At 45.8% G+C, this 21,216-nt stretch overlaps 2 protein-coding genes across 7 annotated transcripts in view; both read right to left on the bottom strand.

The window, feature by feature from the left end:
• The window catches only part of PITPNM1 (phosphatidylinositol transfer protein membrane associated 1), a 48,038-nt gene extending 39,866 nt beyond the window's left edge, over nucleotides 1-8,172 (bottom strand). Inside the window, 4 exon segments of the mRNA XM_029575618.1 lie at nucleotides 55-176; nucleotides 2,585-2,799; nucleotides 3,808-3,979; nucleotides 7,474-8,172. Of these exon segments, the coding sequence (XP_029431478.1) occupies nucleotides 55-176; nucleotides 2,585-2,799; nucleotides 3,808-3,885 (415 nt within the window). The 5' untranslated portion in view covers nucleotides 3,886-3,979; nucleotides 7,474-8,172.
• Nucleotides 8,173-10,766: 2,594 nt separating this feature from the next.
• On the bottom strand, nucleotides 10,767-20,835 carry CDK2AP2 (cyclin dependent kinase 2 associated protein 2). 6 transcript variants are annotated; one of them, XM_029575221.1, is made up of 5 exons: nucleotides 20,694-20,835; nucleotides 19,890-19,993; nucleotides 19,666-19,772; nucleotides 11,620-11,752; nucleotides 10,767-11,178 (listed from the first exon to the last, which is right to left on the bottom strand). In XM_029575221.1, exons 2-5 carry the CDS (start codon nucleotides 19,981-19,983, stop codon nucleotides 11,111-11,113), a joined length of 402 nt encoding a protein of 133 aa, XP_029431081.1. In that variant the 5' UTR covers nucleotides 19,984-19,993; nucleotides 20,694-20,835; the 3' UTR covers nucleotides 10,767-11,110. The 6 variants fall into 6 exon arrangements, with proteins under 6 accessions (XP_029431081.1, XP_029431083.1, XP_029431082.1 ...); XM_029575223.1 differs by having other exon boundaries at nucleotides 19,890-19,990; nucleotides 20,694-20,832; XM_029575222.1 differs by having other exon boundaries at nucleotides 19,890-19,990; nucleotides 20,682-20,825.
• Nucleotides 20,836-21,216: the final 381 nt, after the last annotated feature.

Below are 21,216 nucleotides of genomic sequence, written 5' to 3' on the forward strand. Positions count from 1 at the left end.
TTGGTCTCTGAAGACCTGGGGCCACCCTTGACTTTAGCTAAACCCCAAACTTACCCACAATCCTTTGCCTCTTTTCGGCTGATGTCAGGTTGAAGACATTGTTGTGGCTCCCAGAGTCGGGCCGATAATAAGTCTCAATCTCTATGGAAAACTTCTCCACAAAAGGACAAGTGTACCTGCAGGAGAAGGTGGCGAGGAGAGAAGAATCTGATTACAGGACGTCTGCGGAGCTCCACAAACTTGGTTTGTAAAGGGAAATAAGGGAAGCCGTCACGGCACTGGCAAATATCATCACAGAAAGACCAACCAGCAAATGATTGAAGCATAATTCGGGCAATTTCTTACCAATTGCATGTGCTGGAAAAGTGATGGGCGTAGCACGCTACTGAAGGTCACTCCAGGGCATCAGGAATCGGCTGAACCAGTCTTGGCTCTGTCCCATGAGGAAAGCAGATCCAAAACCAGGACTGGTTCAACCTGTCTTTAGTGACACAAGCGTGATCCCTCTGCATTTGAAAACGGTGCTATATATTTAAGAGACAGCCTTTTATTTAGGTCTCAGTCTTGCAGACAAAACTCTTCCAGTCCAATGCATTCCTCTTTCCCATCCAGGCCTCTAAAATACCCCTCAGAATAACACGATATATACAAATCTGTACCTGGACACCACTTTACCAGTTTATTGAGGACTTAAAGCAAACTGGCTTCTACCTATGCAATACAACATGGCTATGACATCATGAAGGCAGTCACATCTTACCAATCATGCTGTCATGGGCTAGTGAATGCTTTCTCCCGAGCACCAGAACCCATCTCAAATGCATTATGGGCGTCAAGGTCACATGACAAATACCCAAGAATTATTGTAGTTCCCAAGGAAGGGCATGGGATGTAGCAGTGATGGTCAACTACTGGAAAGAGGTCTATGGGAGAGATTCAAAATAAAAGACATCTGACAGACATCCCAGAGAGAAGCTACAAAAGCCTATCCCGTTACACTACAATGTATTATCAGTTCAAAAGGATAAAAGCAAGGCCTATGTTGTGTTCAGGCTCATTTGCGCGATTTCGATCTGCTCCTCTCGCTGCGAAATCAATAAGGAGTTTTCACTGAAGAAGCACACCGACCACAACCTTAAGAGTTAACGCTCCACCTTTAGTGCACAAACAGCATTCTAATGAAGGAGCGCAGTTACCACAATATACTGAGTACATTATTACAGCCGAGATACACAAGCAGATTCCATGCCTAGAAGTGATTCCCTGACGAAGAACTTCCATTCGAAACATTGCAGTGTCAGGATCGTTACACTTACTGCATGAAGATTTTTACAGATTGCCTTGGTGTCATAACAGTGAGCACATTTGGTATAACAATTTGATTGTATACCATCACTCACACCTACAGTAGTGGACTTATACTGGACTTATAAGATAGCTTAATGAATCAACAAATTAAGCATCTTCTTATCTGGGGTTACCAATGATTATATATTCATTCTGACATCCACAGTGTTGGAGTTGGAGTTCAAGTAGCCATATAGGCATCCATTTTAGCCTGTTATTGGCACTTTATGAGGTTTCCCCAGTTTGATTTCATACAATCCCCTTGAATTTGAGCTAGAGACTTTTTCATGTTTTTTTGTTATTACATAAGTGTCTAGCATTTTTTGGATCCGTTTTGTTTAGAACTAGAAAAGCTGCAGAGAAGAGCAACTGAAATGGTAAAGGGGATGGAACAGGTCCCTTATGAAGAAAGACTGAAAAGGTTAGGTTTTAGCTTGGAAAGGAGATGATTGGGATCCAGGGATACGACAGAGGCTTATAAAATCATGAGAGCAGTGGAACAGGTAAGCAAAGGACGGCTACTTACCCTTTCAAACAATACCAAAACAAGGGGATGCTAAATCTAATCGTAGACAGTATTTTTTCCAATGTACGATCAAGCTATGGAATTTGTTGACAGAGAGGATATCCTCGAGGCAATTAGCATAAATTAGCATGGTAGGTTTGGACAAGTAAATACTTCCTGTACCTGAATGCGCTACATGTACAATGTTCAAATATTATTAAGTCCCTAAAAGAAATGTCCATAAACAATTATTAGCCGGGAAGACTTGGGGAAAGGAAGAAGAAACAGATCTAGTGTTTGGGGTCTCCCAGGAGACAGGGTGCTGGGCTCGGTGGTCTGACCCAGCACGGCATCTCTTACGCTCTTACGTTCTCACAGCAGAGCCCTCCTGAGGGGCGTGTGACTGACTGGTATGGAACCCGCTTAACTGAGACAGCAAGCACTGCAAGATTTCAGCCGAACGGCTTCCTGGAAATCGACGGCTTTACTGAGCATTCGGATTTATTGTGATTCCCATTGACAGGTGCTGATTCGGGGATTTGGTCTGATTGCATCGTTTGGGTTTCGAAGGAATCAGGTTTCCTATGCAACGTAACTAGCCTGGGCGCCACTGTTCAAACGTCCGATGAAAATAAAACTTAACAGGCTGTTGTTACTGCATTACAGTAGCCACATCCCTGGCTACCACAGTCCAGGATTTGGCCACTTGGTGCAAGTCCTACAAAACTTTACCTTGTCCTGGTGTAGGGGTAGGCGTTCCACGATTCCTCCTCCACCTGCAGGGCGGCTTTCGGAAGCAAAGCCCGGAACCAGCTGGGAATGTGGGAGCCAACATGGTAGATTTTGTGGGTGTACTGGCCAGTCCCACCAGGCCCATTGGTGTACGGACGGTTTGCCAAGATCTCCACACCACTGCCCTCACCGCTGGATTCCTCTCGGCTTTTCTTCTGTCAAGAAAAGGAAAGACCGCCTGTATTCATCGGGTCCAAGGAGTCCACCTCGCTCTTCTATTTCTATTTGCATCCTGCTTTTGTCAAAAAAATGACTCAAAGCAGCTTACATAATACAGTCATAAAATACATAATAAAACAATCAAAAATAACTCACCTCCCTCCCCTGCACATCCAAATACTCCCACATTAGGTAAATGGGAGCCCACACTCAATGGGTTGGGACCCAGAAGCCATGGAAACAGCTAAGGGTTGCAAGTTCCTAAAAACAGCATTTCTACAGCACAGCTCTAACGCACCGGATCACGCAAACGAATTGCACAAAACGAATGGGCAGCGTTGTCCAGGTCGTGGAGGGCAGGGAAAAGGTGGGAGGCGTGCAAGCTGGAACACCCCCCCCCCCTCCTCCCGGTGCTGAGCATGGAGCCTGACTGAGGGCACCTCACCAACCCAGCCCAAGAATGATCTGTAGGGGCGAGGGAACTGAATCCCAGGGCTCCGGCTTTCTCTTTTTCACACACTCACGCTGCTCCACAAATGGAGCCTGGCCGTGCTCTGGAAGGACGTTCTTCCCGGACATAAGGGAAGATTCAGTCCTAGAGTTTCCTCTCTCCCTCACACGCACACATTAACGGCTATTAATCAAGTTTACTTAGGGCATAGCCACTGCTATTAATTGCATCAGTGGCATGGGATCTTCTTAGTGTTTGGGTACTTGCCAGGTTCTTGTGGCCTGGTTTTTGGCCTCTGTTGGAAACAGGATGCTGGGCTTGATGGACCCTTGGTCTGACCCAGCATGGCAATTTCTTATGTATCTTCATTCAGCTTTGGGTTTCTCCCGTACACAAATGCGCCCCGCCACTAACGAAGTCAGACTCTGCCCTGGGTCTCCCTTCCCCTCCAGAGGCGTCAGCCGTTCACGTTTTACTGAACTTCGCCCCTTCACCCACAAGGCTCCACTGCTACAGACCCCGCCATATTCTGCCCGAAGCGCAGTGGAGTTACCTGGATCATATACAGCTGAGCTACTTGATACTCCTCCAGACTCATTGGCAGGGGGATGCGATATTCTTTGATCAACATTATCAGTTCTAGAGAAAGAGGCCTCCTGGACCCCTGCTTCCTCTATTATTCTGGCTTTTTTTTTTTTTTAATTTCGTGAACCATCAGCAGGCTGCTAAAAGAAAAAGAAGTGACTATCAGGAGGCCGTCTCATTCATAAATCCTACAGCTATGTCTGTTCCACCCTGAGGGGTGCTGTCTCCATTCCTCTAGCCCTCCCACGCTAGGAAGGGGCTGCCTGCAATCCTCTGATCCACGGGAGGAAAGAGTTCTCTCCATTTCCTCCCTCCCATTCTGGAAGGAACACTTTCTATTCATCTAAACCCCAGAGCTACATAGATAAGGGGCTGACACCATCCCCCTCACCCTCAGAGCTCCCCCTGTCTCACACTGGGAAGGGGCTGTCTCTATCCCCCTCAGCTTCAGAGCTCCCTCTGTCTCACACTGGGAGGGGGCTGTCTCTATCCTGCTCACCCTCAGAGCTCCCTCTGTCTCACACTGGGAAGGGGCTGACACCATCCCCCTCACCCTCAGAGCTCCTTCTGTCTCACACTGTGAAGGGGCTGTCTCTATCCTGCTCACCCTCAGAGCTCCCTCTGTCTCACACTGGGAAGGGGCTGTCTCTATCTCGCTCACCCTCTGAGCTCCCTGTCTCACACTGGGAAGGGGCTGTCTCTATCTCGCTCACCCTCAGTCTCACACTGGGAAGGGGCTGTCTCTATCTCGCTCACCCTCTGAGCTCCCTGTCTCACACTGGGAAGGGGCTGTCTCTATCTCGCTCACCCTCAGTCTCACACTGGGAAGGGCTGTCTCTATCTCACTCACCCTCAGAGCTCCCTGTCTCACACTGGGAAGGGGCTGTCTCTATCTCGCTCACCCTCAGTCTCACACTGGGAAGGGCTGTCTCTATCCCGCTCACCCTCAGAGCTCCTTCTGTCTCACACTGGGAAGGGGCTGTCTCTATCTCGCTCACCCTCTGAGCTCCCTGTCTCACACTGGGAAGGGGATGTCTCTATCTCGCTCACCCTCAGTCTCACACTGGGAAGGGCTGTCTATCTCACTCACCCTCAGAGCTCCCTGTCTCACACTGGGAAGGGGCTGTCTCTATCTCGCTCACCCTCAGTCTCACACTGGGAAGGGCTGTCTCTATCCCGCTCACCCTCAGAGCTCCCTCTGTCTCACACGGGGAAGGGGCTGTCTCTATCCCGCTCACCCTCAGAGCTCCCTCAGTCTCACACTGGGAAGGGGCTGTCTCTATCCCGCTCACCCTCAGAGCTCCCTCTGTCTCACACGGGGAAGGGGCTGTCTCTATCCCGCTCACCCTCAGAGCTCCCTCTGTCTCACACGGGGAAGGGGCTGTCTCTATCCCGCTCACCCTCAGAGCTCCTTCTGTTTCACACTGGAAAGGGGCCGTCTCTATCCCGCTCACCCTCAGTCTGACACTGGGAAGGGGCTGTCTCTATCCCGCTCACCCTCAGTCTGACACTGGGAAGGGGCTGTCTCTATCCCGCTCACCCTCAGTCTCACACTGGGAAGGGGCTCTCTCTATCCCGCTCACGCTCAGTCTCACACTGGGAAGGGGCTGTCTCTATCCCGCTCACCCTCAGTTTGACACTGGGAAGGGGCTGTCTCTATCCCGCTCACCCTCAGAGCTCCCTCTGTCTCACACTGGGAAGGGGCTGTCTCTATCCCGCTCACCCTCAGTCTCACACTGGGAAGGGGCTGTCCACATCCCTCTCTTAAGAATATCAGTGACTGGGGGGAGGGGGGGGGGGACACATTCGTCCCCCTTCCCAAATCTGGCCCAGTCTGAAATCAGTGGGGGCTGCAGATAACTTTCTGCGCTAAACCTAAGGAATACATTTGACCTTGTTTAAAAATACCCATGTAGACGTTTGTTTCCATGCCAACGGACTGCTCAGAAAAGAAAGCTGGAGGGGGGGGGGAGAGGGAGGGATTCAAGAGACCGCAGGCCTCTGCTCTCTCTGTGTGTGATGATAATAAATACGTCAGCTCTGTACCCCCCGATTCCACCCACACTGTCCCCCAAATCCCAGGCCACTCTTTCCTCCCCCACACTTTCACTATTTCTCTCTCTCTTCCCCTTTCCAGTTTGTTTCCGCCTCGCCCTATTGTCTCCCTTCCTTACTCTGCTCTCCTCCAGTCCTCCACCCAGATCCCCTTCTCCTCTCCCTCTCTATAGAAGTTTAGTAGTTGGCTAGGGGGTAGGAATTGTCAAAAAAAGACGGTCAGTCTCTAACCTGTCCCTCGCTACACATCCAAGTTTCCCTCTGCCCCACCGAAGCATGGACCATAACGCAGGGCCCAGCACCGCTGCTGCGATACCGCAGGACTTACTGTGAAACCGTCCTCTCTGCTTCTCATACCCCTCGGGTCTCCGCTGGAGGCCTCTTCCATGCACCCACCTCCCTTTCCAGGAAGAAATAGTCCCTAACCTCATTTCCTGAGTCTGCCCCCCCCCCCCCCTTCTCAACTATCTACTATGACCCTTTGTTCTAGAGTCTCACTGAAAAAAATGTTTGCTTTTCATGTATTATTTATGCTTTCAAGGTATTTGGATGTCTCTTCTGTGTCCCCTTCCCACCTCCCTTCGGGTCTCTCACTAGTCTCATTACCGACCCGAATACTTGTAGTTTTCTCACCGTCTCTAAGCTCTTCCTTGTTCGGGGTAGGTAACTCTGGTCCTGGAGTGCCATGAACGGGTCTGGTTTTCAGGATATCCACAGTGAAAATGCAGGAGATCGATTTGCAGAGGATGGAAGCCGTGCATGCAAATAGACCTCATGCAACACACTCGGGACTGCCCTACATCCTAGAAACTTGCAGCCGTAACCACCGTTCCTCCTTACAGATGTGAATTTTTCTACATCCCTCAGACCTTCCACTCTCCCAGTGATCTTCCCTCCCCTCTCACTTTACAGACCTAAATACCTCTGCATCCCCCAGGCTTCCTATTCTGGTTTTATCCCTTCCTTTCTCACCCCTCCCTCTTTACAGATGCAAATACCTCTATAGCCCCCACCTCACGATCACCCTCTGCAGACCTAAATATCTCCACTCTCCCACTTGTCCCCCTTTATAGACCTAAATACCTCTGCATTCCCCAGACTTGCTATTCTGGCTTTATTCTTTCCTCCCTCACCCGTCTCTACATCCCCCAAACCTGCAACTCCCCCTCCCCCGTGATCCCCTCTCCAATCCCTAGACCTCACCCTCCACCACTGCCCTTCCCTTCCTTCTCAGTCCCTTCTTACACATCAGTATTCCTCGCGGTTTCTCAGACCTGCCACTCTCCTTCTCCTCCCCTGTCCCTTCTTACAGACCTGAATTCCCCTCCATCCACTGATCAGATGTGCAGCCTGTGTCGCCCCCCAAGACCTTGCTTTAAAATCCCCCCTGTCCTACCTGGCCGTGCAATTCTCGCAGCGTTATCTGGATGCTGCCCCAGGGTTGCGGATCCCCACCGTCTCTCACCTCCCCCCTCCTCTCCATAGCAAACCCCAGACCCCCATCCCTCCTTCCCGAGGATTCTGCCTCTCACACATCTCATCACATCTCAGGGCTGAATTCCCCTGCACCGTCTCTCACCTGGTCCTGGTCACAGATGCAGTCTCCTCTCCATCACTTCCTAAAGCCCGTTTGGAGGATGCAGAAAGGCTGGGGTTGAACCCTACCCCAGGGCCGAGGCAGAAAGGGGGGGGGGGGTCACATACGATGGAAGGGGGAGGGGACAGATCCAGCTGTGCAGAGCGCGGAAGATCAAAGCCAGAGACTGGGGAGGAAGAAGAAGACTGAAATCATGAAAGAAATGAGGTCCTAGCGAGGGACTGCGCGTCTGACTGCACAGTTATGCACGCGGCGCGCATCCTTATCCCTCTGCCGGCCCGGGGAGGGGGAGGCAGCTCCCAAAATCGCCCCGGTTGCCATTGAAAATAAAGCAAGAACAGAAAAGAGAAAGCCCCCCCGCCCCCGAGCCACCGGCGTGCGGCAGGGTGCGGAGCCGGCGGGTCCGTGGCTCGGCAGTGGGCGGGTCCGGGCTTCCCTCCTCCCCGGCAGATGGGCGAGAGGAGCCCGGGGGCTGGGGGCAGCAGCGGCGGCGGCCCCCCTGGGAAAGCCCCCCCCGCCAGACACAAGACGATCGGGAGCGCCCCCTGAAGCCCAGTCAGCACCCAAAGCAGGGGAAGGTGCCCCCTGCTGGCCCGGCCAGGAGGCCGCAGGTTCGGGGGAAGAGGAAGGAAGGGGCGGGGCCGAGCGCCGCCTGCGCGCGTTCCTGCCTGCGCTCAGATAGGGCTTGGGGCTGCGGGTTCCCTTTTTCGCAAGCTGCAGGCAAAAACGTAACCGCGATCTTCTTTCTAGAAAGCCCCCCCCCCTGCCGGAATGTTCCTCCTTTCGTAGCCGCCTCAGCCCCCCCCCCCTCCCTGCTGCATCTCTCGCCTGCCCGTGGCAGGGAGGGGGAGGAACAGCCGGGGACCCGCACCCACCTCGCTCACGGTTCCCTTCCCAGGTCGCTGGCTCGCTCTGTTTGGGGTTTTGTTTTTTTTACAATCTGCTTTCTGTCGGTGCCGGTTTCTCCTTGCTCTACCTGCCAGTCCGGATCTACCGATTTCTCTGCCTCTCTTGCCATCTGGCTCCCTTTCTTCCTGTCCTCTGCTTCTGTTTGGGCTGTGTATTTCTGTTTGGTTGGTTTTCCCCCCCCCCCCCTTTTGTTCTATCCCAGTCCGGTTCCTTCATTGCCCTGCCTGCTGCATCCCAGCTGGCATGGCTCTGTCCCCTCTTTCCATGTTATCTCTGCTCCGGATTCATTAGGACTACACTAAAGCGAATTAACCCCAACAAGCACCGCTTGCACAAGTCTCCCGCACCGCGCGAGCCCAGCAGCCAGGATTAGGCCATAGAATAATCCAGCTCGTTGAAACCCCGGGGAGGAAGAATAGCTACAAGCCCCGCTAGTGTTTACCAGGACTATTTGCTGTTTTTGCTTCCAGAAGTAGTTTATTATTTTTTATGGCACAAAATGCTGCTCTCGGTTGTGTTGTGGCGGCCTGGATTTTTTTTTTTCCTTTCCCTCTGCTGAGGATAATGCAGATGAAAAATGAATTTTGTCTGCCTGCCAAAAGTATGTGGCAGCTCCCACAGCAGAAAGGAGAAGATAGATGGGGAAGTGCTCGTGCAGGCTCCGGCTCCCTGCCTGAGCTGGCAGGAGCAGCAGCCACAGCTGGCGGTGCTTTGTTTAAAGTCACAAAATTAGAGAAAACTTAAAAAAAAAAATATCCAACATGCAACTCGCCACAAATAAAACTAAGGTCCCAGCTTTTGTGGAAAATAGGTTGTGTGTACATTGCCTCCCAGAAACTCATGCTGGGACTTTTCTATCACACCTGAATATGGCAGTAGCCTTGAACTGCTTTTAGTCAAATTTCTAAATTGTATTCTACAATATATATATATATAAATATATATGTAACCTTCTTCACTTTTTATTTTTCAGCTTTTATTATAATGATCACAGAAGAAAAGTCAGTGGAAACAGATGAATTTTTTTCACTCTTCTGTTCATTATAATACTGATAAATTCCTGATGAAAATAAAATAAAAATTGAAAATGAAGGTCCCCAACCATATATATACAGTCTATAAAAAGTATCCTGAGGCATTAGCCAGGGCTGATCACAAAATCAATGCTGCATTGTGGTGGAGCCTGGTGATTGAACATTTGCTCATGTTAATACGTTTGAATGAGATGCTACTGCCTAGTAGCAGATGCATGAAAACCTTCTGAGAGTTTTAGATAAGAGGGCAGATTATTAACCTTAATAATAAACCTTAATAATAATAATAAAAATAATAATAAATAATAATAAAATAAAATAAATAATAATAATAATAAAATAAAATAAATAATAATAATAATAAAATAAAAATAATAATAATAATAAAAATAACCTTAATAATAAACCTTAATAATCTTAACCTACAAATCCCTTTCATAAAGCATACTTCCTCCAGACCCATAAGAGAGTACTACAAAGAGTCTCTGCAGGTACCACCTTCCAAAACTTCCCTCCATATAACTTATAGAGATAGGGCTTTCTCCACAGCAGGACCCACTCTTTGGAATTCCATACCAACGGAACTTAGACAAGAACCCTGCTTATTGACATTTAGAAAAAAAACTCAAAACATGGCTTTTCAAACAAGCCTTCCCAGACCCAGTCTAAAAACAATTCTCTCCGATATTCAAATTCCAAGCAACAATTTTCTTTTATAACTATCCTGATAATTTTCCCCTACACTTTATAAACATCCAGAATCTTCATTATTTATGATTTCTTCCTTATTGTTAAAAACTGCATTTTTGAACTGAACAATTCATTGTAAATCATTCACTTCCATCTTTGGAAACCTTACCATTCTACAGGTTAATACAACATGTTAAAGTTCCTATCTTTTCTTCTTCTTACTCCTAGTTGTACATATCCTTGTTTATTGTAACTGTATTTATAATATGTATATTACATATTTTGTTCTATGTTCCGGTTATTACCCCATTGTTTACTGTAAACCGGCTTGATGTGATGTTATCACGAATGCCGGTATAGAAAAAAATCAAAATAAATAAATAAATAAATTATCTGTGACCCTCCTACTCTGAAAAGAATCTTTCCAACAGGGTGCTGGACTTTTGTCTGTAGGAGCAGCAGTAGCTGAGTGGCTTCTAGGTTGCATCCAATCTTGGAGACTAGGACCTTGTATCAACATTTATTCAATCAAATTGACTTCTAGACGAGATAAGGTGTGATCTAATTTACGTACACAAACCATGCAACCTGCATAGCCCTACCCTGCCTATATGCTCATTTCCAAATCCAAACCAAAAGAAATATTAATCCTGAATGCAAAACTTTATTTATAAAAAAAGTTATTTTTCTTAAAAGACATTGTGAAAAGAGTTAGACCAAGGGCCCTTATAATTCTTTACAGGGAGAGGGAAGACGTGGGTGAGATCCTGAAGTTAAGCAAGGTAAGGGGATAGGTTTGGTGGGGAGCAGGAAAGTCTCCATGATGTGACTGAAGGGTTATGACTCAAGATAGGAATAAAGTTTCCATGATGTTGATTTGTGGGGTCTGTGGAAGATAGGACACACTCCACGATGCTGATTGGTGGGAAGGTCCATTGGGCACCAAGTATCCCAGCAAAATCCCAATTGTGAGGCAAGAGGTGATGTTATGTACGTGCATTGCGCTCTGTCTCAGCCAGACACTCTCGCACGAGTGCCCGGGCGTGGATAATTCCTGCAAGGACAGACCAGAACATAGCAAGATCACAATCACAAGCTGCAATTTTATAAATGAGAGAGAGCAACACAGGTTCAAGTTCAGAGGGAAAGCTGTCGCTTCTCTTTTGGGCCCAGCAATTTCCTCCAGCTCTTTTCGGCTTCCAGCACAATTGGAACCATCCTCTAATGGGCTATAGTGCCTTGAACCTTCAACAGCCACTACCCTGGGATTTTACCCATTTGATCAACCAGCCCAGTCACTGCCGCAAGGATCTTTGGCCATGTGCATCCTGGGTCTGACGTCTAGGTGGTGCTGTGTGCAATGGCAGACACTCCCTCCCTATCACAGGGCTCAATGAATACTGCAGCCACAGCATCCAACTTAAGACATTACTATAAAATCAATGGAAGGAAAGCTGGACAATTAATTGGAAAAAAAAAGAAAAGGTTTTCTTACCTCTTTTCAGTCTCTCCATGGCACTTTTGCTGCCAGCATAAGTGGGCCGGATCTCCTTGCCCATCTCCTCAATGACAGACAGCAGGTCAGAGTAGGTGCTCTGAGATCCCTGAGATCCAGGTGGTTTCATAGCCTGGAATGAGGAAACAATGAGCTGTAAACAGGACATCACCCTGCCTAACAACAAATGTAACAAAACCATCTTTCTATAGTAAATACTTCCATTGTCACAAAGTGAAAGCATTTCAGAAGGGTCCCTCCAGTGAGGTGTCTTATCTGGATGAGCAGTATAGCAGGGAGAGCGGTTCTATTCTCATTCCCCCCCCACACACACCAGGTACTCTGTGAGACCTGAAGCAAATTACTTAACCTCCCTAGGCTCCTGTGTAAGACCAAAATCTTTGGGGCAGGGCTGGTATAACTTGTTTATTTTGTGCACTGCTGAATATACTAACATTCCAGATACAAATATAAAAAAAAGTAAACAAGCCACCAGCAGACTAGATTTATTCTGCACTATCTACACTTCTAGGCAGGTAACAATCATATACGTGAAACACATTCTACACTGTACAGACAAAACACAATAAAACAGTGACTGCTCGTTGAAAGCACATATGCCCAGTACTAATCGGCCTTAAAGTCGTAAGTCATATTTCACCTAACAAGTAAAATCTCAAGAAGCCAGCATACACTGAACACCACACCTAGGCTATTTCGGTTAGCCCAACTGTCTGGGTACAAAATAAAGCCTTCAATGGTTTCCTGAAAGTGTGGGTTACAGGTTACAGAACAGAGTTCTAAAGTAGGAGTCCCGCCATCAAAAAATGTGATCCCGAGACTCCACTAACCAAATGGATGGGACAGTGAGATGATTCCTCTTGGAAGGTCAGAGTTAAGTGTGGCTTTATACATTTTTTAATGTATGAGCGTCAAGATCTTAAATCTTGTTCTCTACTGAACTGGCAACCAGTGCAAGGCATGAGGAATTGGAGTAATGTGATCCCGAAGGTAAGTACCCTTCAGTATTCAGGCAGCAGCATTTCAAGCTGTCTGGAAAGCTTGTATTTTTATGTAACATCTTTATATACTGCCTTCTAGTGACAGATCAAAGCAGTTTACAAACATATACAAAATACAATAAGACCAAAACAAAATAATAACAGCATTTCTAGTCAGCCATCTTTAATTCTTCATATCCCTGCCAGATATCAACTTATGCCAAATCCTCACTGCATCCACTCACCCATTATTTTCCTTAACCCCAATTCAGCTCCAGAAACAACCATTTTTTTAATAATTGAAAGTTTATTGAAATCACAACAAATCATCAGCAAACAATAACAAATTATTTTTGTTTTCATCAAACCCCATCACCCTCTCCTAACAACCCAAGAAACAATCATATTTTTACCTTTTTTTTTGTGGAACTTTAGAAAATATGACTCTTGGTTTGTCATTGGCAAACCTAAAAATAACCCTAAAATAAACTCCTGAAAAAGGAATTGCAATAGTGCAATCTGGATAAAACAAGGGCCTGTTCTTTTATCTACTGGATGATTTTAGCTAAACATCAGTAGATAAAAGAAAAGCTTTAGCTTGAGAAGTTGAAGGGAACTTTTCCCACTGCTTTTGTGTGTAAATGTAGTGAAAGAGGGGTGAGGAATAATGCTCAGATTCTGCAGATCCTGGAAGTATGAGATTCATTTCTAGGGGTGGAAACCTCCTAACAATCAACTCCGTTTTCTTTACATTTAGTGCTAATTTTATTATCTACCATCCAACAACTGACAGTTGACAGAGTTTTGACAGTAATGTTAATGCATCTTGTACTGAAAGTCAGGACAGGAACATAAAATTGGATATAGTCTGCATAAAGACTATATCCAACCCCTGCTTTACAGGGTCATTTATCAAATCGCGTTAGGGCCCTAACGCCCATGATAATGCCATAACACCCACGATAAATAATGCATAGCAAGACACTGGTGGGGGGAGAAGAGGGAGAGGCACACATATTAGTCAACTATTTATACCACTGCAGGAGGGGCAACTAGGAACTCAGGGTGAGGGTGGCAGTTTTACATGTGCACAGGCAGAGGTACGAATAGCACAGTATACGTCAGTGATGTGAGTTGGAGTGATGAAAGGTGACAGAAAGATGAGGAGATTTGTACAATGTACTCGCGACCTAGTTTGATGCACTCTCTACCTAGCGGCTATCAAGCTAGGTCGAGAGTACAATGTACAAATCTTCACTGACGTGTACTCTGCATGTAAGACTGTCCCCCCTCAAAACCTCACCCAGAGTTACTAGTTGCCTCTTCTACAGTGGTATAAATAGTTTACTTATGAGAGCCTTATAAAGAGTCTGTCTCTCTCTCTCTATGCGGTATCTCAAAAATTACACTAACTACATCCTTTTTTTTTTTTTTTTTTTAAATCGGGCCATATTTCTGCAATATTTATAGCAAAATGATAAATCTAAGTCTTAGTGAGTAGTTTGCAAAATGTAGATGTGAAAGTGGCAGACAGGGCAGAACCCTGTGTGAGAGACTAGTAAGCAGAAGACTGCTTGGTCTTTTTCTGCAATCATGTCTATGCTTACGATTGCTCTGTAAAGATCTGCTCAGTTTGCTGGTGAAAAATCACTAGGGGCTCAGTAACATTTTAAGCCAGCGCGTGCCACCCAGGCCCTTTCACCACTGGGAGAGGACGGGCCAGGGTGAATGGAAATGCAGAAGAGGAAGAGACTGGGAGCAAGAAGAGAGGGCAGAGTCAATGCTGAACGCATCAGGAATCCTAGCAACATGCAAGAATTTGTGAACCAATAGGAGGAGGAGAAATAAAGTCATGAAATATAAGATGAAACAACCAAGAACAGGAAGAAAAAGAAAAAAAAAATCAGTAGTAAGAAGGAAGAAATCAGCAAGAGATACAGATGTTTAGAACTTATTTAATTTTTTATTTGCATTTCAATTGTAACATCAACTTGAAAAACAAACAAAAAAAAACAAACGATATTAGTTCACATCTCAAACAAAATAAAAAAAAAAAGAAAAAACAAAACTGTCATTGATCAAAGAACCACAATATTAAAAACAACCAAGGGAAAACCCAGAACAAATACAAGAAAAAAAGACTGCACATGAGAGCACTTCCATCATATAGAACTGCAGGGCATGAGAAGAAATATATATATATATATATATATATATAGTTATTTGCCTCTAAAATACAACTTCATTCTCCAAACAGAATGCAATTTTGGATTCTCCTGACTACTATTGTTTGAATATCCCTAGAAAATTATTCTTACCTTCTATATTATTACCCATTTTAGGCTTGTTTAACTTGTATTATATGTTTCTTGTATTTGTTTTGTTCTATGATCATTAGAATGTAAAGCTAGTTGCTGAATTATTGTTTATTGTAAACCGAGGTGATGTTTTTAACGTGCTGCGGTATATAAAAAATTTATAAATAAATAAATATGTTTTTGAGTCCTCTCAGTTGAGGGGTTTTTTGGACAGTAGAAGATGAGACTAAAAACTGTTTCTCACAGAAAAAGATTCAAAACATTAAGAGAACTGACAAAAAACAGGAGATAAATCATGCTACTGCATCTTTTTTTTTTTACAAGCCCAGAAATGAACTCCACATGCTGGGGAAGAAAAATTAAAGGGCGCTCTGCCTGCTAGTCAGAAACTTCCATCCGAGTCTGGAGGCATTCCTTTGAGGGACGCTGAGACAAGACCACTCCGGTTTTTAATTAAAACAAACATTTTGGTCTTTGATGGTTTTACATATTTATGAAAGCAAATAACCTCCAGACTGGGGTTCAACTCAGAAAACACTTTTCTTTACGGTCAATTTACTCAGTTAATGCAGGCAGAAAGATAGAATATCAAGTTGTTTTCCTTTTTGTGCTGGTACCAATCTGTTGACTGGTGGTGGCTGAAATCATGAGCAGGGTTTACCTGTTCCAGTAACTGGGTGTGGGATAATAGTGATTACAAATTAGTCAATTGAAGTCTGAGCTGGAAGTCACAGACTTGTCCACACACAAACAACTTGACGGGCTCAATCTTTACTCCTGGGTGAATTCTGCATACTTTACATTGGTCTAAATAACCCAATATACATGACAGTCTTTAAGTAATTAATGTAAAATGTAATACAGAAAAAAGTCATTCCTTAAAGATGCAGAGTTTTAAATATTCTGAGCAGAATTTCCCTAGAAGTTCACTGTAAGAGGGTCCCTTCCACCCTCTCTCCTTACTCCCCTGACCAGTCTCCTTTCACTTTGCGCTCTCAGGCCCCAACTCCTCCACCTGCCACTATCTCTCTCCTCCCCCCTAGGCTCAATCCCTTCCACTCTATCTCCACTCCAGAGTTTGATCCCTCTCTCAGTACTGCCCCTCACATAGGCTCCCTTCATCCACTCACAGGGCTCCATCACTCTACAGCATATACACCCCCCCCCCCCCCAATACAGGCTCCCTTTGTCTCACTCACACACTCTCACTTGCACATACACATCCCCTCATACATGCGAGAGAGAGAGAGAGGGAGCCTGTACACTCCCACAGGCTCCCTCTCTCTCACCCCCCCCCGCACACTGACTCCCTTTCTCACTCACCCCACACACACATGTAGAGGCTCCCTCTCTTACACATACACAATTCCTTTTTCAGGCACACCAGCTCCCAATCTCTCACACATATATACACACTCCTTCACAATCTCCTAACACAGGCTCCCTCTCTCTGGCACCCATGCTATCTCACCCCTTCAGGCTTGCAGTCCTAAATACCCCAGGGCCCCCACACACACCAGGGCCTGCTCCTTTCTTGCCACAAGCAGGGCGGCCTCCGCTCGCAGCTTCTTCGCCACGACGAACATGAAGCAGGTCCAGGCGTGCCGTGAGCAGAGGCCGTCCCACTCGTGGCACCCTGGGGCCTGCCAAATTCTGTACAGGAGGGGAATTCCGTAGGAATACTGCGCTCTGTAGTAGTGCAGAATTCCCACAGGGCTAATTCTTACACAATGCCTAACAGGAGGCGACTTTTAAGGCAGTATTCCCAGTCCAGTTTTCAGGATATCTCTAATGAATATGCATGAGATAGATCTGCATACATTGGAGACCCAGGGTATGCAAATATATCTCTTGCATATTCACTGTGGAAATCCCGAAAATCCGCATGGCTAGATGTGCCTTCAGGAGAGGTTTGGGAAACACTATTTGAAAGTGCGCTACCATGACAGTCTGGGACTCTGCACTTTGCTTTTGATAGACAGGCCAGAAAGGCTTTGGATAAATAAAAACCAAAAAGGTGCAATAGCTGGGCGTTTTCATCTTCTGCTACCCCTCCCAATTCTCTGCAAAAGTGTGGGAGGCAGAATGAGGTCATTATGGCACCAACAGTGGTTCCAGCTACCAGGAAGAAAGGCAGTCTCTGTGTAGTCTCCCTTCCTCCTCCATGCTACTGGGACAATGTGACAGAAATGTGGTCTCTTGTACCCTCTTGTTTAGCCAAGAACAGATATCAAGTGGTGAGGGCCCCCTGCAGAGTCTGCCAGGGAGAGCCAGTTTCAGGAGCAGGCTAGGATTCAAAGACCTCTAGGGAGGAAAACCAAGATGCTTCTCAAAAACAAAACCTATTAGCTTGTACCAGGTTCACCCAGCTGGAGCACTGCCACTGCACTATCTGGATTGCCAAAAAGCAAACAGAGGCATATAAAGGGAGCAAAAATATCTTTGCAAGGCATGAGTGAACTATGGAGGTAAGCATGCATGGTATAGGATAGGTAAGTTTGGAAATCCAAGGCTATCTGACCAAAATAATTAACCAGCAAGCCACACAAGGCGTCTCGTACATAGAGTGGACTGCCTGATATTTACTGCGGGCAAACAGAAGGAAAGGGGCTGCGTGCCAACAAATGAGCAAGGAAACAGGTTTCAAATAGGAATTTTATTTTTTCCTATTGCAAGTATTTAATACGTCCTCTCTCTGCTATTCTGACTCTACTGTTTTAGATCACGAGTACTTCAGCCAGGAGCTTTGTGCCTATGAAATCTTATTTGTCGCTATACTTAACACTAAACAATAGATATTTTTCAGATGTGGTTAGCCTTTCATGATAAAACATTCTGAAATTAAGAACTGCTCTTGACTTTTTGTGAGGAAAACAATGGAAGAATTTTGGGGGAGAAGGGAGGAGTAATACTTCATTGGTTATTTATTTGGGGCTGGCAGTTTCCACCTGATCCTTTCTGGCTTCCAGCTCAATCAGAATTGGGGCTGGGATCTGGCGCCAAGAGCTTTCATTTGCAACTAACCAGAGAATGTCCCCCCCCTTATTTTATATTCCCCTCCCACTGCACCTAGTCCAGTCAGTGCACAGCGCTCAGCTGAGGCCAATGTATTACTCCTTCCAGCGTCCTGCAATCACGGGTCCTAAATCTGGCCACTTGGTGTCCTTGTTTTATAATGACTGGGACTCCTTCCCTCCAGGGGCTGTAAGCACTCCCTCTAAAAGCATCCTCTGGAAAACCCAGGGAGTGGAAAACCAGGCTCTCTACACAGTAGTTCATAGCATTGCCACCAAGCCAGCCCACATATTCATTTAATATCATCTACTGAAATATTAAGCAATTAAATACAAAGGATGAAACAAAGAAGTTGTTTTATAGTTAAATACATACCATGTGACTGGAAGCAGACAGCAGCCAAGTCAAATGGCCTCAGTGAGTGTGGTGAGATCTTGTTACCAGCATAATTAAATGTATTCTGGCTTGTAGGCACCCATTTCTCCATCCTTTTGAATTCAAAAGGTTGAAAAGTGTGGGCTGGCGAGATCCTAATCCCAAGTGACCTACAATCATGAAAATCCTACTATCCATGCAACTGTATAACAATGCATAAAAAGGGATGGCTGGAAGGTGCTTTCTGATTGGCTCAGGATAAACTCTGGTTTGTGTCTGGTGGGTGTTAGTAATAATTTTGGGGCCACTGTCAGAGACAGGAAACTGGGCTAAATGAACTATTGGTATGAGCCAGCTTGGTCATTCTGATGTTCTTTTTGGCTGAGACTGCACAACTTAGATGCCATTTTGACTCAGGGTTTCCGATATCTGCACAGGCAGGAATACAGTGGTGACAGATAGTGGCTAGATGTAAGACCTGTAATTGCAGTGCTCCAGAAGGAGCCCTCCTAGCTTCCCAGCTGAGGACTGTTTTCAGTAACTAGGTGTGATGAGTTGGGAGAGGAGGGTATATAAAATAGGGCAAAAAAAAAAAATCCCTAGATAGTTGTAAATGAAGATTCATGGTGCTGGATCTGATCCCCTTTTCAGATTAAACTGGAAGCCTAAAAGGAGGAAACTTAAGTTCCTCAAATATTCCTAGTATTGCTAAAAAAAGGTGCACAAACAGAAAACATTAACACTGGCTGTTAAATTATACAATTTATTTTCACTGTTCACATAGGAAGGATGCTTGTATATAACTATTTTTTTTTTATTTCAGATATTTATATTCCACCTATATTGCCTTTGTCATGCCAGGCAGATCACAGCAAAAACAAGAGATAAACAATTCAGGCAATACACATTTTAAAATTAATCAGCATCTAACAAGCTATTCCACCATATACTGAAATGCAGTTTTTAGTGCCTTCCAAAATAGTTTGTAGTTGGTCAAGCCCTGAACCTGTTCTGTCAAACTCTTCAAGAGCACAGCCCCAGCAATGAACTTAAAAATCACTGAAAATTACATCTTTATCTGTATTTTGTGTGAAACATAGACCTCGTGGGCTTACATAATGAAGTTATGGTGCAAGGGTACTAGTTGCTGTATTGATCTTGTAGAATGCAGATTTCTTTGCATTCGGGTATTACAAGAAGTCTGTGGGATATCAAAAGTACATCATCTCTAGATAGTTCCTACATTGATCCACATTAAAAGGCATTGCAACCTACAAAGAATCCATGATATGGTAATATTATGAAGGTTGGAGCAAGCAAAATCATCAACATCTTACCTGGACGTAGCCCATGGATGGAGGTCCAAAATCGTTGAAAAGCGGCCTAAAAGGTGCAGATGCTCCAACGATGGATCCTGACGGCGAGGGGACACTAACACTGGAAACTGAAAGATTCAAAACACAATATTACTATAATTAATAAAATCACAAGTGATGGCTAAAACTGAATCAAAATAATTTGCAAGGTGCGATTTGGGTTCTATTGGATACTGGATCATTACCTGGAGGGACAGGGGTACCTGGGCCGGCAGTGCTGGTGCTGGTTCCAGTAGATCCAGAATTGGTTGGTGCAGGAGCAATAGGTTTGTAGGACATTCCAAAACTCCTCAATATAACAAAACAATAAAAATTAAAAAAACAAAGACAAAAAACTTGTCTTGTTTCGGATTGGTAGACTAACTCCAATCCTCTCTCTTATTGATCATTTACCTGTAATCTATTTTATAATTAGTAATCTGACTGTAATCCTTTTCTGAAAGGGATGGCTATAATATCTCTCTGAAAAACAATAGTTGTAATCCTCTTTCTTTGATTGATAAAACCAGATTATATTCTCTAATCTTCTGTGATTGGTATTAAACTAATTTTTTCCAACTGGAAAGCTAGTTTCTAATCATTTTTTTTTTACTTCGGAGAGTGCCATATATTCTTCTAATTGGTGGTTTGATGTCAAATCACGTTCCACTGATTGGTTTAGGGAGCTATTTCCAATGCCTCCCTTTCCTTCCTTCTTATTGGACAGGAATAAAATAAGTTTCAGAGCTGGCTCCTTGCTCTGGATTGGTTGGTTCAAGCACTCCCTTCTTGATTGCCGATTGGCGTGCGTCAGCCTGCTCCTCCCCCTCTCGCCTCGCGCAGACTCAGGATTGGGCGGAGCGCTCGCTCTGTGTATCCTCGCGCCGGGCGGTTCTCCCGTGCCTTCTCCTTGCACTGCCTACTGGGCCCCCCTGTACAACCTTGCCGGTTCTGAGACTCTACCGCACGCGCCGCGGCCCACGCTCCGCCCGGTATACCTGGTTTCCTACCGTCAGCTCGGGGGACACCTCTTGGCTCTGCTCCTCGCTCTCGTTCCGGGCGGCGGGCGGAGGGCGGACAGGCGCGCGCATAGGGGGAGCTGACCCCCGGGAGAACCAGCGGCGGCAGCTTCACCTCCGACTGACGCCGAAGTGACGCACGCGCTGGCCCTCGCTGTCTCACCTCGTTCGCCCTCTCTGTGACGTTATCTGTCAAACCCCGCCTCATTTCTTTGCCTGTCCTGGTCTCCATGGTAACTGCCCGCTGAGGCCTTCTTGTTTTATCCCAAACTATCAGACTAGATATAGTTAGTGGCAGCCTTTGTGCATGTATATGTCAAACCTGGCATCTGTTACGGAACTCCTTATTGGACAGTGGGATGTCACGTGATCCCGCAGGCTAATGTAATTACTCTCCAAAGGGCAGTGGTGGTGTTGGTGCTGATCCCCAGATATCTCCTTCGTTATGAGGGTGGCACCCACTGAGAAGACAGACAGACTAAACAAGGTAGTCGCTGCCATTGATTTGGAAAGC

This window comes from Rhinatrema bivittatum, chromosome 13 (assembly GCF_901001135.1).
Source record: "Rhinatrema bivittatum chromosome 13, aRhiBiv1.1, whole genome shotgun sequence".
In the NCBI taxonomy this organism is placed as follows: domain Eukaryota; kingdom Metazoa; phylum Chordata; class Amphibia; order Gymnophiona; family Rhinatrematidae; genus Rhinatrema; species Rhinatrema bivittatum.

What these genes read in the sequence shown, in the direction of transcription:
- CDK2AP2 (XM_029575221.1), bottom strand. Translation starts at nt 19,983, where the DNA reads ATGTCCTACAAACCTATTGCTCCTGCACCAACCAATTCTGGATCTACT. An exon ending in AGGTACCCCTGTCCCTCCAG is followed by an intron (nt 19,773 to 19,889) that starts GTAATGATCCAG and finishes TGAATCTTTCAG; the next exon opens with TTTCCAGTGTTAGTGTCCCC. An exon ending in CATCCATGGGCTACGTCCAG is followed by an intron (nt 11,753 to 19,665) that starts GTAAGATGTTGA and finishes TCCTCATTCCAG; the next exon opens with GCTATGAAACCACCTGGATC.